General features: G+C 40.8%; 1 protein-coding gene across 1 annotated transcript in view; it reads right to left on the bottom strand.

The window, feature by feature from the left end:
• The window catches only part of spon1a (spondin 1a), a 59,466-nt gene extending 40,646 nt beyond the window's left edge, over positions 1-18,820 (bottom strand). Inside the window, exons 1-5 of the mRNA XM_087837814.1 lie at positions 18,254-18,820; positions 17,197-17,303; positions 12,729-12,862; positions 3,480-3,553; positions 2,973-3,095 (exon numbers count right to left, since the gene is read on the bottom strand). Of these exons, the coding sequence (XP_087693940.1) occupies positions 2,973-3,095; positions 3,480-3,553; positions 12,729-12,862; positions 17,197-17,303; positions 18,254-18,485 (670 nt within the window). The 5' untranslated portion in view covers positions 18,486-18,820. The remainder of the gene's footprint in view (positions 1-2,972; positions 3,096-3,479; positions 3,554-12,728; positions 12,863-17,196; positions 17,304-18,253) is intronic.
• Between the last annotated feature and the right edge of the window lie 228 nt (positions 18,821-19,048).

The following is a 19,048-nucleotide window of genomic DNA, read 5'->3' as shown; positions in this document are numbered from 1 at the left end:
CACTAGTTCCCACCCATGTAATTGAGCATTGCATGGTATATCCAACATACTGTTTTACTTTAGTCCATGATGCGCTTACCTTCAGGGTCATACTTCACATGAAAACCAAAATAGTTCCAAACGCCAGATCTGAATGAGGGTAGGGGAGGTTCAATTTGCCATGTTGCAAGGAGAGCTTAACTTCCGTCTGGCTAGCTTGCCCTGCTCAGTGAATCTGCGTTCAACTACTCCGCCTAGGCTGCACTGTCAAGCGCAGATCCACTGAGCGCTCAACACAGACAGCACCGTCAGAAGGAAAGTTGATAAAATAAATAAAAAATTTTGTATTGTTCGATACATATGCGTACCGAACCGAAAGCACTGTATCGAACGGTTCAATATTGATATGAGTATCGTTGCACCCCTAAGATATATATATATATATATATATATATATATATATATATATATATATATTTATTTATTTATTTATTTATTTTTATTTTATTTTTTTTAAGTTAAATTGCAAATGAAAATACAATGCTGCAAAAAAATGAGTTAATGCCAGAGGTTTTTGTAAAGTTTTTGTTCATTTTAAACATGATATTCTCACCCACATATGATGGAAAATATTGTTCAATAGCAGTCAAGTGGCAAGTCGTATATTTATCTGGGACATAATATAAGGCAGTTAAATTAGTCTGGATGTTTGGATTCATAGAAGATGAATTTAGGACAGTGTAGTTGTGGTGTTGAAAAACTTTGATAGAGCTTAGAGTTTAAACTTTACTTTATCTAATGTAAAAAGATGACAATTTTTGGTCGCTGTGAATGCACAGGCTTGTGAAATCTTACAAAGCAAATTAATATTTAGTCCAAGGGAAAAGAAGACAAACAAGATAAAAAAAATGAAAGACATAATTTTTTAATATATTTTGTTTAAGTTTGATGGAGGAATGCTGTTCTTTTTTATTCTTTTATCTTAATATCTTATAATTCTATCAATCTTTCTAGGGCAGGTGTCTACGCTCTGTGTCCAAGGGAACTGCCATCACTTGAACTAAATAGCCGCACTTGTCTGTATGACATATAATGGGGACAAAGGGGGAAAAAGAAAATAGAACTGTCAAGGTTATCATGTCACGTAGTTAAAATAATCTCCTGTTGGCCTGTTTTACACTGAAATTTGGTCAGAACAGCAGTGTATGGCTTCTGCAGTTAAAGGAAATATAGGAGAGTGAAATGTGGCTCAATAGCAGATCTCGAGGAGCAAAAAATGTATTTGTACTACAGAAGAGCAAAATCACACTATATACTTTCTGTGGTGTAGTCAGTGAATAATATTGTGTAGTACAATATGTGCAGAGATATTTCAACTACTTACCAAGGAAATAACTTTGTGCAAGGACGAATCAATCTGTAGCAAGGGAAAGAAATAGAAGCCACACAGCTTGCCCTATCCTTTTAACAATTGATCTATCTGTGAGGTGTGTGCATGTATGTGTGTGTGTGTGTGTGTGTCTTCATAAATTTGTGGGACAGTGACTCTCATATAGCTACTCCTTCTATAAAACAGTGAATTAGCTCGCTTTTCGATCTCAGGGTTTATCTTATTCCACTCTAATCGGCATATTGATCTGAATGGCAAGAGCCTGATTTAGACAAGAGAGCCAGTGTAATCTTAAAGTCCATTCACATCCTGATTGTGAGTCTCAAGGTTATATGCAGTGCACCCAACCACAGTAAAATAGCTCAATACTCACATCATTACTCAGGCCTATAACCAGAGCCTAAACCACAGAGCTAAATCATCCACACTGTAGAGTTGCTGTTTTGGGAAAATGTGAGAGTGAGTTAGCTATTCTTTATAAGTTTAGGTTGTTTATTTGGGCTAGTTATTTACGTTTTATCTTAAATGATTCATTATCTTCCACAAACCATTCCTGAACATTTTTTGTAGTGTGTTAGTTATACAGCCAAATGACCAGGGAATGGTGTTGCCATTAAGGGGTATGCAGTGGTTTTCACATCGTTTTTGGCATGTCCTACATTAAAAGCTAGAAAGCATTTAAATCAAGTTGGCAACTGTTTACAGGCAATGTGCATCTTCTATGCAAACTTTGGAAGCAACCACTTGCAACCACTCACTAACTGGTCAGGGAAACACATTTTCCCCAATAATAGTATCAACAAATTCTTGTTTATCCTTTTCCCATACACAACTCCTATTCAACTTAGTTTCATTCCATATTTTTTTACCCTGGTCATCTGGTTGCTCCACAGTTTAACAACCACTGTCACAGTGAATCATGCAGCCATCTTTTCCCCAGGTAAACCACAACAAGCACTAAATTGTGTATATTTTGGTGGTTTGCAGAAGTACCAAAAACTGCCTACTGTGGCAGGCACCAAAAATAAGTCAATCCCTACTCCAGTGTTACAATTCTCAAATTTCCAGAATGCTTTCTGCATGTTGTTCAATCCTCCATAAGAATTTATTTCTTACTTTTGTTTAATTAAATCCTAGTAGTTTATTAACAATTTGGATAAATTCTGTTTAATTTATTTGGCATCAAATCACAACAACAGTTGCCTTCATGGTGCTCAAGGTAATAGGTAGCCAGAACTGGCTATGTCCTACGTCCCTACATAATTTTTTCATACAGTCTATTTTCCCACTGATATCCAACCTTTTATGTGACTCTTAGTTCCAATCCATTATTTTAGAACAAATCAGAAGACAAACACCTGTTTTGTAAGAAGGAACTGTGGTTTTACGTTTGATGTTATCAAAACAGAATTAAATGTTCATAGTAAGAATTTATAACCACAGAAGAATCAATGCTAATTTAAATTAAAATTGTGGCTATGCCCACAATGCGTGTTAGCAAAATCACATTACTACAGGTTTAGTTTCTTTAGTGACAATTCCTTAATTCATGCAGTATGTATAAGACATGAGATGACATGAACAACTGAAAAATTGTGCTTACGGGGATAGTCTTTGGGGTGAATCTTCTCTGACCAGTTCCCATAGAAGGTGACTCTGTACTTTGCCGTTCCACAGGCACAACAGTCAAGCAATGGTTTATCAGTAGTATCTCCATACAAGGATTCTGTACAGAAGTGATGGGAGAGAAAAACAAAAGATCACACAGAGTAAGATTACTGATTAGTATAAGGAGCAGAAGAGATGGGTGCCTGTCATATAAAAGAGTGATGGTTAAGAAAGTGGTGAGCCAAAAGGAAGAACACGGAGAAAAGGTGTGCAGCACTGTTCTTTTGATTCGCCACTCAGTGTGGCATCCATCGCCATGCAATCCCGGGGCGTCGTACTCACAATCATTCGCATCAGTGCATGACAAAGTGAAATGTAAAAATTGCGAACAACAAAACTGAGTAAAAGGATAGAAAAAAATAAAAGGTTGTCAATGGGGAGCAAAAATAATGCATAATTTTGATAGTAATACTTTTTATCCAAACCGTTATAAGGAACCTACCTTTCTCACACAGTTTCTTGGTGAGTAAGCCTTCATCCTGGAAATAGATTATCCTTTTCTGCACAATGCTAGCCCTAAATAGATTAACAAGAAAAGAGGGGAACTGTGAGAAGCAAAGTTTGTTGAGGGGAACACAACGTGCAAGTGTAAAGTGAGGAAAAAGTAAGAGTGTAAATTACAAAAAGAAAATACCAAGACAGGAAAAAATGAGGAAATGTTATTTATTTATGTATTTTTTAATAACAATACTAGTCTGAGCTCTTTGTCATGGCAGAGCAAATAGCTGTAGAGCTTTTCATAGACCTATTTCTGTTTTTCAGTATCTTCCTGAAAGCAGATATTAGAACTCAGGAAATTAAAAAAATGTTTTTCAAGTTATTTAATGCATTAAACTACAATAAACAAAAAAGTGTGCCTCAGTAATAAAGGTTAAAGTTCGACAAAAGTTCCTAAGGTAGTTCACCAAAATGCCTGGTACAGTACAGCTGGCTATGCACTATGTCAATAAAGAATGAATGACAGGCCAAAAGTAATGCCCACCAAATGTGAGGTCTGCAATGGGGAGGTTTTTCTAGATTGAGCTGTTTCAGAGGCTTATTTCATTCAGTAGTGAAGAAGCATATGTCTATGAGGGGCCTTGACATGTAAATTAGCCACAAAGAGACCTTTTCAGATGCCAACAGACTTGAGAAGCAACAACAGAAAACAAGCCACCGGGGACCTAACTTCCTCACAAACACCAGCCATGGTTGCAGGAAGGTTTCCACGGGGATAAACCCCAATAATGAGATACTGGATGCAAGTCCAGGGGTAACATCTGATCCAGGTGGGCCCCTTCCAGCTGGACAGTTTGGATGCTATTTATTCTGGACTACGCTGAGCAGCAGCATCGTCTATTGAGCTGAGCTAATCCCAAAAACAACAGGAAATGTGCATTAGCCTACAGGGTGTGAAATCTTATATATTTGTTGTGTTTTTACACAGAGCTGCACATCTAACTGCTGATATGTCCACATGCACCTCTCACATAAATTAAAAAAAAAGCATGAATGACCATTTCAATGGCAAATGCAAAGTCTATATCAGTGGATAACAGCAATATACAATAAATTCCAAAATCCATATTTATATTGTTAAATAGCCAAATATTAGTTTTCTACAAAACTGGAGAAACAAAGAGATGATCACTGTGAATATCCATTTAAAACCAAGATGTTCAATGCAGGTAATCCTGCAGATTAGGTGGAAGATCAAGAATTTGATAAATGCTAGGACTTTAACACATGTATTTTTATGATATCCAGTTATCTCTGTGTGTACAATAAAGTGATCACACTCTGTAAGTCAGCGGTCCCCAACCCCCGGGCCTCGGACCGGTACCGGTCCGTGAGTCGTTTGGTACCGGGCCGCGAGAGTTGAGGCTCAGGTGTGAAATGTATGGTTTTCAGGGTTTTTATCGGTTTTCAGCATTATTTTGTTATCGTTTTTATCGTTTACTCGGTTTTCCTTGGTCTTTTCACGTGTGTTATGAATAAATCTTCTTTTTTTTCGGTACCGGTACTAGTTTTATTTAGTTGTATTTATCCGCGACACCTTAATTAAAGGCCGGTCCGTGAAAATATTGTCAGGCATAAACCGGTCCGTGGCGCAAAAAAGGTTGGGGACCGCTGCTGTAAGTGACTGAGAATACTGTATATTTTGAAGGATAAGACAGTTTACAAGTAACAAAAAATACCTTTCCACCAATTCCACCCATTGTAATGTTGTAGCTTTTCAACATATTATGAACAGTGCCACTGAGCAGATCCAGTCTTATATTTCAAGAGGTGGTGAGCCATAGAAGCCTGACTGTAGTTGAAATACTTTTGAATTAAGGCTTCCAACAGGCTACCATTCTCCACCACGTGAAATGTCAATTAGGCAGAAAATTCTCATTTTTCAAATCACGCAATTAGATGATTCCACATGCTGTACGCCATCTAATCTCCCTGACATAAAGCATATTGTGGCAGGGTGTGGTTTGTGGCTCAGCTGCACGGGAGGGGTGAAGCAGTGGGTTCAGGGTGTGGTTTGAGGGTAGGCTGACCCCCACAGCTGTTCTTCATTACCTGGTTATGCCTTTCCTAAGTAGATTGCCAGGACCTGAATGGAGCTGTGTGGTGTGTGAAGCCGGAGAAGGCAGCTGAAAAGCTGCAGCAAAGTGTGTCTGGATCAGTTAGACCTAAAACACCTGACAACCTGTAAGGCTGTGTGTGTGGCTCCTTTATTTCTGTCACAGTGGTGCTGAAACCTGAGCCGTGGCACGGCAGAACCACGACCAGCCCTGCCAGTTGAGTCACTAGCCTGGATAGTGGCCCAGCTGGAAGCCACAGCTGCAGGAACAGTCTGAGCGCCGGACAAGGTGTTCGACAGTGAAGTCAAGTAGCTCTGGTCCTCGTGGACACTGCCGCTACTCGCAACGGTGCCCCTCTACAGCATGGGGGGGGGGCATATATGGGATATAATAAAACTCTGGAGTGTAAATGGGTAGATTTAGTCGCCTGTTCAACCTGGTGGACATCCTGCCCAGAGTGTCAGCTGGTTAACCAGACGGGCATTCCGCCTCGGCGCCTGTAACCTTTAATTGAGGCCCCAATTATAGCGCATTGGCATGGACCTCATTGGCACATTTGCCCCGAGTGCACGTGGATATCGCTTTGCATTAGTCCTGTTGGACTATGCAACGTGGTATCCCAAAGCAGTGCCTCTGTGCACCATTTTTGCAAAGACTGTGGTGCAGGCTCTGTTTCAGGTCATCTCTCAAGTCTGCATCCCAAAAGAGATACTAACTGACGAGGGCACATCGTTTATGCATGCTGAAATAACTGTATGAATTACTGGGTATTAAATCTGTTCTGACCCACATCTACCACCTTCAGACTGACAATTTGGTAGAGTGGCTGAATAAGACTTTAAAATCCATGATTCATAAGTTCATTCACAAGGATGAACGCAATTGGGATCGCTGGTTAGACACTCTTGTTTGCAGTGTGTGAGGTGCCTCAGACCTTCTCTCCCTTTGAGATACTGTTCAGCAGGAAGCCACGGGTGGTGTTGGACCTAAAGAAAGAAAACTGGGAGGAAGGTCCCAGTGTGGAAGGCCCAACCGTACTTGACTCATAGAGCACCATTTTGAAATGTGGGGGTGAAGCGCCCCGGAGCCTCCTCCTCGGAGTCGGTGTTTGTGGCTGCCCAACTGCCTCCCTCGGCCACGCAGAGAGGAACTCCAGGGCCAGGGCTAGGCTAGGCCGGATGGGTCCCAAGCCTAAGTTGGGCAGTGGGGTGTGGTTTGTGGCTCAGCTGCAGGGGAGGGGTGGAGCAGTTGGTTCAGGGTGTGGTGTCAGGAGAGGATGACCCATACAGCTGTTCTTCATCACCTGGTCATGCCTTCCCTATTTCAGTAGGTTACAGGGACCTGACTGGAGCTGTGCGATGTGAGAAGCCAGAGAAGGCAGCTGGAAAGCTGCGCAAGCAAAGCATGTCAGGAACAGTTGGAACTAAAACACCTGTCAATGTGTAAAGCTGTGTGCGTGGGTCCTTTATTCTGGTCACACCCACACTTCTGCCTGCCACTGTATACAATATGCAACTGACATTACTGTACGCTTCTAAATGCCAAATGTTTCAATATTATACAGTAATTATATTATTGCAAGTTTTACAGTAGGCTACTTACACTTGTATAAATGAAAACAGTTTAGATCCACTATATCAAAATCACAGCCGCCATTGTTTTCTTTGATGGAGCAAAATGGGGCAAAATTCATTCCTTTGCAGTTTGGGGAAATTGGTGTCTTGGAGAGTGAGAGGATGCCTGAAAAACTGAACTGACTTTGCTCGTTTTCAAGAACAAGGGTGATGTGTGGAGCTATTTTAACTACAGAGGAATAAAGCTGATGAGCCATACCATGAAGATACGGGAAAGAGTTATTGGAGCTTGATTAAAAAGAGAGGTGAGGATCAGTGAGCAGGAGTATGGGTTTATGTCAAAAAAGAGCAGAGTGTTGATGGAGAAGAATAGAGAAGGTAAGAAAGACCTACATGGTGCTTTTGTGGATCTAGAGAAAGCATATAACAGGGTGTCAAGAGAGGAACTCTATATAGTACTAAATGAGGAAGTCAGGATCAGCAAGCAAGTATACAAGGGTGGTGCCAGACATATATAAAAACAGCAAGGTAGGAGTGGTTGGAGCGTCAGATAAATTAAAGATGGGAATAGATTACATCAGGGATCTGCTCTAGGCTCCTTCTTGTTTGCAGTGGTAATGGACAAGCTGACAGGTGAGGTCAAGCAGCAATGAACTATGGTATTCTCAGATGACACTGTGATCTATAGTTAGAGTAAAGAGCAGGAGGCATCTAGAGCGCCTGGAGTTGGGTACATGTTCTGGAAAGAAGTGGGATGAAAGTCAGTAGATGCAGTAGTATGAGAAAGGTATAACCATGAAGCTGCAAGGAGTAGAGGTACTGAAGGTAGATGGGATCAACCATCCTAAGCAACAGACAGTGGACAAGAGATGTGAACTAAAGCATTGCAGGCAGGGTGGAGTAGGTGGGAATGAGTATCAGGGGTAATTTGTGACCAAAGGATAGAAGCAAGAATGAAAGTGAAGATTTACGTGATTTAAATTTACTGACGTTTGAAGATGGTGGTAGTAACAGAAAGCCATGAAGCAGAACTGGGGGTGGCAGGGAAATCAGAAATCGAAATCAGAGGAACAGCTCAGGTTGAAATGTTTGGAGAAAAAGTTAGAGGCAAGGCTGAGACGGTTTGGTAGAGATATGTGTAAGGATAGTGAATATACTGGCAAAGGTTGTTGAAGACGAAGCTTCTAGGCAGAAGAAAAAAAGGAAGACCAAAGAAAATATCCATGGATGTAGTGAAGGAGGACATGAAGTGTGTTTGTGTGACAGAAGGGATAGGGGGGAGATGGAGGCAGGCAACCAGCTGTAGCAACCCCTAAAGAAAGCAGCCAAAAGAATAAGAAGAAGCTTCATATTGTTATCATGCTGGGATATTCCTCTTTTGCCAGGCTTCTAGGGGCTGGGAGGCATCTTGTCAGCCAGTGTTTTGTTATATCCACAGACATGCATTGTGCTCTCTATAAATGTTGTGTCCTCAACACTCTTGCATCCACAAACCCACACTGGCTTAGCGCTTTCATCCAGCCATCAGGACTATGCATTCACAGTAGTAATCCTGACCGAATTCCACCAATCTTTCAGCGTTGTGCTGAAGAGAACAAGAGAAGAGAAAAATGATTTTTTTTCTTGGACATAATCCACAGGGGCTGACAGGATGCAGTCTCCTTCACAGTGACACCAAGTTGTCACAGAAACCTAAATTTCCACTGATTACCTCTTTACTAACTCTGAAGCACTTCCTTGAGGACATCCTGCAGCTTCAAATAATGTTACAGTGGTTCAATCTATATCTCCTGATTATTGCTGGAAATGTTTTCCAAAACCTTTATTTAGTTAGCCATTGATCTTTCCCCCTGTCCTTTCTCGTTTCCAGTAGTTAGGTTCATTAGAAATCGCGTCTGTGATTCTGTTCCGATGATCAAAGGTCTTCTAGCTTGCGTTAGCGATCACAGGTCCCTTAACTCTTGTTGCACTGAGTTTGTACTTTCTGTTTTATTTCTAATCAAAATATTCTGTTTGCTAACTTAAAGATTTGGCAAATACTGAGAAGTTGGACAATTTGGGAACCTCTGACATTAAGATCATATTACACATGAGAGTACTCACTTCCCTCACATCCCTGCTTGATGTAAGATTAAAATGGTATTTGAAAGAAAGTATGATTTTACAGCCAAAATAGCCTCTCATATAACGCAGATGAACTGATTCAAGGTAAGTGACACCACCAGCACTTCTCTAATTGTTCACACTTTAATTCAATCTCACCCCAATTCCACATATCTCCAAGAGACAGACGAGCAAACTCTGCCTCACTGCTCGCCCACTTTCCTGGACTGGCTAGACAATCAGGCCGAGTAATGCTTATTTAACATCCAATTTAAATTCTATCTTACTTTGCTGGATCCACACCACCGCCGATCCCAATCACCACAAAAGTGCACTGATTTGAATGTGTGTGTGTGTGTGTGTGTGTGTGTACGAGTGTCTGTCTCTGGGTAGTGTAAGTCTGAGAGATTAACAAAAAGAAAAAGGAAAGACAGTGAGAAAGAGAGAAGCAAAGGTAAAAAAAAAAAAAAAGGGGGGGGGGGGGGCAGCAGAGACTACTGTTTTAGGGCTACAACCAGCTCCTGCTACAACAAAAAGATGAAATTAATGAAGATCCATATTCTCAGTTGCAAGAAGAACTCACAAGATGCCTAAACATAAATCCACTCCAAGACAAATGTATTTGGTACATTTAATTTCTGTAGGACTGCTTCCAGTGTTCTCAAAGCATCCTTTATCTGTTGCGTCATCTAACTGATGGAGCTAAACACACTCCGACAGCTGCATGTGGTTGTGACATTCACCAGATCACTGATATACTCAGACAGCTCATCAAAACATACCACACTACTATCCATATAGCATGCCAGAGGGAAATTACAAAAAAAACGTCTCGCACCAACAAATGGAAAGAGACAAGATAGTAGCAAATTCAGTGGTGACAGCAACATATGGACTGAATTTAGTTATAGCTTCCGTGGAACCCAATCAGGCCGTGTGGAACTACAGTCTGATAATACCACTGTGACTAGAGTACTTTGTGTCACTAGATACTTATGGGTATGGGTTTTTACAGTTTTATATTTATCGAGCCCTTTGTAGTCTCTTATGTTCTATTTCCAATCAAGGAATAATAATACACCAAAGTAATAATAGAGGACTAAGAAGAAAATCAACTCTTTCTCAGATTCTGACATTTTTTTAAACCTTTTTGGTGTCTAACTAGGTTTGAATTACGATGGCTAGTAGCAATTATTCCCTTAAGCTCAAGGGAATAAATAAATAAAAAACTTATTAAATGCTTATTTCTCTCTTGAACACTGTAACACGTATAGAGCAGCTTCTTATTTTAAGCAGCCACTTTCATTAATAACGGTCATTATATTTGCTAATAGGCTCATAGCACTCCGCAAGGCCTATATATCTATGCATCGCTTCTGTATACTATCATTTTTAGTTAAACAAGAGTGAGACACCAACAGAAACCAAGCAAAGGAAAGTTTGGTTTTGATTTGAGCTCATGAGAAGGCTAAAAATAAATGGTAAGATTTTTAAAATGAATGCTCTGAGTTCAGGAGGTAAATGAGCATCCTTGCATCCTTGCCTAACCCTATCATCACGGATCAACCTTTGAGAAACCCAAACCACCAAGCTCAGACTTTCCATCTAAAAGACAGCAACTGCCCATCAATTATACTGTAGCAAACCACTCACGAGGAGCAGGATTTCGTGGTACATGTGAGTCAGTTTCTATGAGACAGACTTGTGCACACACTTGTAAGTTCGTGACCAGATGTTTTTTTTATTTGTCTGCTTGTTTGTTTGTTTTTTTAAAGATGACATTTTACCAACAGCATTATTGAAAGGCAGCTACCTTCCCTGATATGGAGAAAATGAAAAGCAAATATTTACCCTATGCCTGCATTGGTAATGAAACTTGTCTACTCTAAGCTAATCTAAGATAGGAAGGTATCTCACATTGTTATGTTGTTTTCTGCTGTTCAGTGATTATGCCGTATGTGCCTGTTTATGCACAAAAGTTTTACTGGAAGTTGTGCAATATAATAACCACCAGTGAACAGCAATGTATCTCCCTCTAAGAAGTTTTTCATGCAGGGACTTCCACATAAAATCTTTACAGAGTTTCACTTTTATATCAATAAGACTGTACTAGAACAGTCGCTGCATTCGAGCAGAGTGGCATATGCAAAAACCTTGTCATCATTGCTGCAGTGTAGGGTGAAGAGCAGAGACAAATACCCACTGCCAGCCTGTAATTATGATTTTCACAGACATGTGTTCTGAACAGTAAGCTTCTTACTCTCTCCTTTCCGCATTGTCTATGTGCTGATAGTGCAGCGACATCTCTGCACTTTTAAGTATCTCTTTCAAGGCTGTGCACTCTGTCACACTTTCCTTTCCTTTATCTATTAAGTACCAAATACAATTCAACCATTATCTCCCTGGCCTCTACAGGGAGAGCATACATATCGTGGAACGTGACCAGCCTTTTAAAAAATTGGGATGACAATGTATAGCGAGGATGAAAACAAAAACAAAAGCAATTTTTAATGACTCCTTTGTAAATAAACAATGATAGATGTAGATCACACACCAGAGAAAGAGCATACAAACTGTTAAATAATGCATTTATCAGAAGCCTTCGTGAACCGCACAGACCCTCAGTGCCTTTCCACTTCATGCACTCTCATTATTTCCCCGCAGTGAAGTACAGGATTAATAAATGGATTTCTGTCATGATGTGTCCTCAGCTTAACATGACTAGTCTTCTGTGTTCAAGTAAGCCCAGAGCACTTACAACAGCAAGAAATGAGTGGTGCATATCAGGTATAAAACTACTGAAGGTAATATTTAGTTTATCAAGCCAAATGAAAGGATTTAGTTAAAAAAAAAATTAAACTAAAGTCATTGCACTAAATCAATCTCTTTTAAAAATCCTAGTTCTAAATGATCTATATAAAATCGAAAAGCTACTTACTTGAGACTTGAGGCTAAATTTCACTTAGTATACTTGTATAAATATTAATTCATTAGATGTGGACTTGAAATTAAGAGAAAGCAAGACAGTTGGTAAAAAATATCTTATTTAAATATCTGAAGATATTTATAAAGCTATATTAAATCAGGCAAAGCACAGTAAGTACAGACAGTTACAGAGTGTCAGATTTGGATTCTGTTTGCGATGGTTGCGGTGTTGTGGGGGTGTGAGTGTAAGTGTGTACACACAGGAGAGAAAGCACACACTGTACTGTTTATAAAGGTGCTCCTCTGCATTTTTTTAATTATTGCAAAGTTCCTTGTGACAATACAATAACGAAGCATTATGTTTGCCTGCCTCAACGGTGAGTTTCTTGTTCCGGGTACATATTTAAACTGCAGTTGGTCCCGATTCAGCCTAAACGCGATCAGCCTAGCCTCAGCAGTGAATCAGTTTCACATGAGTAATACATCTGGAGGATAACCTGCAATTACCCGTACCAGCCGTTGCTGTATACATACTTGAGAAAAACACAACCGGAGCCACTAGGGGGTGCAGTCCAAAACACGTGGATACTGGTCCTTCTGCGAGGAGTGCTCTCTGTCACTGCAGGGGGGCAGTTGGTCATAAACTGCGTTTCCTCTTCATCAATTATCTGTAAAGCATCGACACACAAACACACAAAGAGATCAGTAATGAGTATAAATGCATCAGACAAGATGTGACTGAAAAAGACCTGGAAACACTTGCAGGTAATTTTCTTCTCTTGATGCTGGATCGCACAGATACATTTTGTCGTATCACAATCTCACAAACATAATTAACAGCTGAACTGAGATTAAACACACTTTTTTTGTAAACATCACTTAATTTAGTGAATCGTGTTAGTCTTAAACCATCAGTTATATGGTCTTTAAACACGCTTTAGTTATTAGAGAACACATTTGCAGCTTTAATAGCTACTGTAATGAGTTTAACAGCATGTTGGCTGAGTGGTTACTGTTGTTGAGAGTCCATGGTTTAAACCTGTGCTAGATGTTGGCCCAAGACTCTCTTAAAAATAGGTTTTTAATCTTGGGGACTTTGCATTTTTAGATAGATACATAGATAGCCTTTGTGGGTTCCATGATAGCGTCAAAACACAAAAAAGGAGCAAAACCTTCTTCCACAGAGAAGATATTAAAAGGTATTTAAGGACAAGCTACAGATATCGTGGAAAAATGCTCTAAGGCTGACGTGTTTGGATTAAAGAGAAAAGGAACACTTAAAAAACATAGACATGCTCAAAGCTATCTCCCAAGGGTGGTAATGTGGGAGCTTAACGGCTTGATATACATGTCTGATGTGCCTAAACAATTTTTGTTCTCTTACAACAGGACAAATTGTGGCTACAAACTATGCAAGAGCTATTTATAGAAAATGTTGTGAGCAGGTATGCTGTTTATAATAAAGTGGCATCAGGATGCCAAACCTACCGACTGTGCTGCATATTTATATATTTTCTGGTAAATAGAAGCAGTAGAACAATCTATTTTACTGAGCGGAGAGATGCTTGTGGCAGTTGAAACGAATCAGCAGTTTTGGTTAAAGTAATAAGCTATTGAAGGCTCCACCACCGGGGGGGCTTCTCCTCCCTGAATAGAGGGGGGTCACTATCTATCATGTCAGCCAAGCTCATGTTGGCTCGCCTGGCTGTACGACTAGCAGGCAAATGTTGGCCACTGCAAGTCTCAACCTTGATTCTAAAATTTTTTCTGGCATCAAAGCACAATGTGAACATCCCTGTGGGTAAGCCAACCAAGCTCATAAAAGCTATGCACACCAGGTGAGGTTTCTTGGCCGAAGCAGAGGCACTGCATGACGTGGGGCACAGGCGGGATGCAGTCACTTTAGCTTTCGCTTCTGATGTCTTCAGGTCATTAAAAAAAAGTCCCAGACTTGAATTAGGCTGAAGAGTCCAAATCCGTGCTCCCCTCTTTGCTCAGCTCCACACCTGAGATATTAAGCACCTGAATGATTTTAACTGTGGGACAGAAAATTAGTTGAGTTGGCTGCATGAGAGAGCACAACCGCTGAGACCAAGGATCTGTTTGATAGGAAGTGACATCCGGGCAGTAAAGGCAGGGAACTTTCTCACTCCATAAAGCTGTCAGCAGAGAATTTCCTTTGTCATGCCACGTTATGAATGAGTTCCCTTTGAAATTGTGTGTGAGAGAGTGTGTTAAGAGTTAGACGGAGAGTGAGAAGGGGAGTCCGGGAGCTGTGTGTGTGTGTGCATGCCATCCATGTGTATGCAGCCGATCGTGATCTGAAAGATTACACGCTCCCTCCCCTCGATGTTCCCATGGTTTCTAACAGGCATTCTGGGCTGCCCTGAATGGACTACACCACATGTTAAAAGCAGAGAAGTCACATGGGACTGCATTGAACACCATCTGCAAAAAGAAGCGACTAATTTGCTGCAAGACAACCTATGATCCTGTTTTTTTACTCCCTCGTTTTCAGATCTTCTGACAATAGCTTGACAATGGCTGTTAGGAAAACTAACAAAACGGGACATTCCACTGGAAGACTCGAGTTGCGTTTTCTGAGTTTATGCAAGAGTTTTGTGTCTAAGAAAGTGCTTGGTTCTATGCTATGCCCTGGTCAGAGCCAAACATCATTCAGCAACAATCTAAAATAACATAGGGGCTGCAGAAAAGTAGCTGCAAATGGCACAATCCGCCACAGAAATTTCAAAACACATCCTGACAATTCCAGCCCACATATAGCCACACAGCCACATGACAATTTGCCTTTTCTTGTCCTATTATCTCACCCTGCTGAGAAGTAATGTCTCATCAGACATCGCCAGCGTTCCCTGCTGGTTTACACTCTTGCCAAAAAAACACACATAGACACACAGTGGCAGCTGACCTCCCCAGAGAGCTCAATAAAAGTGCTTTTCATCAAGTCGGGAGCTGTCCTAAGACGGCTGAGATGGGGCACACCAGCAGATTTCAAATGAGCTGTATGTTAAATAAAGCCTAAAGCCTCTGTTGCAGCTTCCTTTTTTTCTTTCTTTTCCTTCAATTCCTTGGGGCTGGTCCACCCAGAGCTCTTTCACAAAGGGGCAATAGTGTGTCTGTGCGTGTATGTGTATATAGGTTTCTGACATAAGAGACGTAAAGTATGAAAGACTGACTGAGCAGGTGATGATAGAGACATATCTCTTTAGACAGCAGTTTATTTTTACTGCTCTGTCACAGCCTGCTTGGAAAGACAGGTGATCATCTGCAGCCGTGAAAGAGACCTTAAACTTCTAAAAAACCCGGCAGGAGTCCAATCAAAAGCAGGTCACAGTACTGACACATCTGCTCTTTTTACTTCTAAAGTGAACTTCTAAAAGGCAATGATCAAACATCTATCCATTTTATCTATTATTCTCTGTCCACTCAGCACCAATTCATGTGTTGAGCGATGTTTAAATGATGCAGTCTCTCCTATATTAACTCCTGATGTTTAGCGCCCCGTCGCTCCAAGCCACACTCCGCCATATGGCTGAGGGACGCACTCGAGGCGGGCATTAAAGAAAAACATCATGAAATCAACTGCAACAACAAATACGAGAGAAAAAAAAACCTTGGTGGTGTTGATGCTGGGTAATGAGTTGTGAGGTGCAGACAGGACAAAAACAACGTGTTCCTGTCTTTATGTCCTGTCATAATCAAGGCTTAGGTTCACAAAGAGTGCCACAGCATTGCAGTGACTGTGATCAGAGCAGCCTGTGCACTGCTGTGTGAACCTCTCTTTGAACCGTAAAGGTTTAGTAAAATAGCGGGTTTTTATGTAAGAAACAGTTAGAATGAACACGTTTGCAGGAGGCTAAACAGGAGAAAGCCAGACATGCTGTTAAAAGTTCTCAGCAGGAAATGGATTTGGCTATGACTAAGACTGAAATGGGATTTTTTTTATTATTATAGTATATTAATGTGATATAATGGCTTTATTATACGCCTTATTAACTATAATCAAAGAGTTTTATGAAATATTTATGAAGCTAAAATCAGTTATTTTCTTGCTGAGTTCTTTCCAAATCCTTTGTGTCATCTTATGCAACCTTTAAATCCTAGACATTTTTAAACTGCCATCCTAACTGCACACACACACACACACACACACACACACACACACACACACGCACACACACACACACACACACACACACACACACACAAACCTGATAAGGATAAGCAGAATAGAATGGATGGAGGGATACATTTTATCACCTTATAGTGTAGTTCCTTTGTATAGTATGAAGTAACACAGACTGCATACAAATTATTAGAAATACACATGAAATTTCATTAACTATCATGTCTTTTCCCTACCACTTTTCTGATCACGCTGCATTACAATTACACAGTTCTCACATATTTGGCCATTATCACATGTGCATAGCAGCACCAGTTGCCTTGCCTTCTCTTTTTGTCTTTCTCTCTGTTCTCTTTCTCCTCCCTACAGTACTCCAGCTGGACCTTCTTGTATAAAAGGTTAATTACCCTCTCATCTACTTTGTTGTATAGTACCTACATACATGCCTACTTTTTGAATAGATGGCTTCTCAAACTCTACACACACCTTCCAGCAGCCAAAGCCAAGCATAGCTCAAGGGAAGATGTGCTGAGAGTAGGCTCCTTTCACATGCTATATCAAGCCTTTTAGAGGAGGTGAGGTGAGAATAATCACACTTTGACACATGTGAAGACAAGAGGGCTGTCTAAGGAAAATATCTGTCTCTCCACTCATGTCATGCACAGTTGTTTTGCTAGATGAAGGATGGTATGAAGAGTGCAGGCGTGGCAAAATATGCTGGCTAGTATTAATTTAAAATTTGCTGTGTCCCAATTTAAAAAATAAACATGTTAGACAAAAAAGGGGATGGGTTATTAATCAGTGAGAAATCTCTAATCCATAACACACAGCCATATGTGTTGGCTGTTACCATACCTGAAAATTCCCAGCATAGTCCTCGTCTTTGTCACCTTCTGCACCATCCTTCAGGGCAATAAGGGTGAACCCTCTGAAGTAGGAGGGGCTGGTTGCAGTCACAGTCACTACATGGAAACAAAAAAATATTAGAAGACAACATCACCTGACAGGGAGCAGCTTAACTACAGTCCTTCTTCCAAACACCTGATTAAAGTGGGTTAAAATACCTGCTTGAGTAGTGTTGTATGTAAAGATAATACTATAAATTTTAAGCTCAAATATATAAAGGACAAGCTAAAGTTAATTAATTTGCACATTGCGTTTCTCAGATTGTCCAATTACCCAGATTATGTTTAGGATGGGATCTCTGCCCATTTTTACAATCAGTCACAACATCAAAGAACGTTGAGTTACTGCAGAAAACTGTAGTTGCTGTACTCGGCAACTTAATTGGTGTCTTTAGATATTAACAAATACTGATTTAAACTGAAGCTAAATCATTCAAACATTTAAAATAATTCAGTTGTCATTTTGATTGCTAAACAAAAATTCGTTGGAATTAAAGCAGGCAGCAATGATCCAACTGCAGCGCAACACATTGTCGGAACCAGAAGGGCAGGAGACTAGAAATCACAGAGCAGATGGCACATGCCTATTTACTGCACCCAAAAACTTTCCTTTTAGGAAAAGATAGAGAGAGAGAAATCCGGGGCTGGCTTTCAAGAAACTTGTTAAGTATGGAACACAACACCAAAAGCACGCAAGAGTTCATAGAGGGATTTAGCTTTCTCAGAAAAAGCCTTCTTAAAATGTTGATCATACAAAACTATTTGAGGCACTCTATTTGCTCACAGATGTTCAAATCAGATTTAAAATGATCTCTCGTTAATCTTTTAGTAGTTAAAATACACGTCTGCTTATTGCGATTGTGCGTAATTATCTTAACGCTCGCCCCGCATCAAAAGTAGATTGTGCAGAAACTTATCTTAAGTTTGCATAGTGCTGACTGTGGCTTAGAGGCAATGCACAGGCACAATGGAAAGCAGCGTACTACGCGTATATGGCTAACACCAACCTCTGTATGTGCTCCCTGGGTGATAGCTCTCCGGGTCTCCTTCTACCCGGAGCCGAAACTCGCTGTTGCCCTCTTTCCTATTGCTCTGAGCCCGTAATACCCGACTACAATACCCGTCCGCCTTCCCGCCTCTGTCAGAAGGCTCCTCGGTGAATGCAAACGTATTGCACGCCGCGGTGGAGATGAAGCAAAGCAGGAGCACAAAGCGTGGATGTAGTCCGGTTGCTGTCATTTTGCAGATTTGCGACAGCCAAGTTAATGCGCGGAGCTGAAAGAAATCTTGTCAGAAGAAGAACTGATGCTTGCTTCAGCTTCTCCTTAACGTCAAACCAAGTTGCCAACTGCTGAAGTACACTTCTGCTGTGCTAGGAGGACAGCTCCATCCCGGAGTGAACGGGAGAGAGGAGAAGTGAAGACTGACTGGGATGTGCTCTGCGCTCGCTCTACAAGAACGGCACACCGCGTGAAGCTGGTTAAAGTGAACAGGGTAGCAGGGGTCCGGGGGGAAAGCCAAGCGCAGAATGAGCGCTGTGTAGCTGTCAGGGGCACAGCTATTTACAAACCGAGTGAGTGATGAACGCAAAACAAGAGAAAAAATGCCAATGAATGTTTACGCAGAGGAAACGCATTTAACATAGTTGGACTGAACTCTCGTGCGACGACTGCGTGTGTGCGTGTGGCATCACTTAAGTGTCTTAAGAAAGACATGTGCACCGTGACACAGACAAAGGAAATAACAAAGCATGTTTCACGGTTGTCAAGGTGACAAATTTGGAAAGAAAGAAAAACTTTAGT

The sequence above is a fragment of the Neolamprologus brichardi genome, chromosome 1 (assembly GCF_056152115.1).
Source record: "Neolamprologus brichardi isolate AB-2024 chromosome 1, ASM5615211v1, whole genome shotgun sequence".
NCBI lineage: Eukaryota > Metazoa > Chordata > Actinopteri > Cichliformes > Cichlidae > Neolamprologus > Neolamprologus brichardi.
This window is presented reverse-complemented; position numbering and strand designations above follow the sequence as displayed.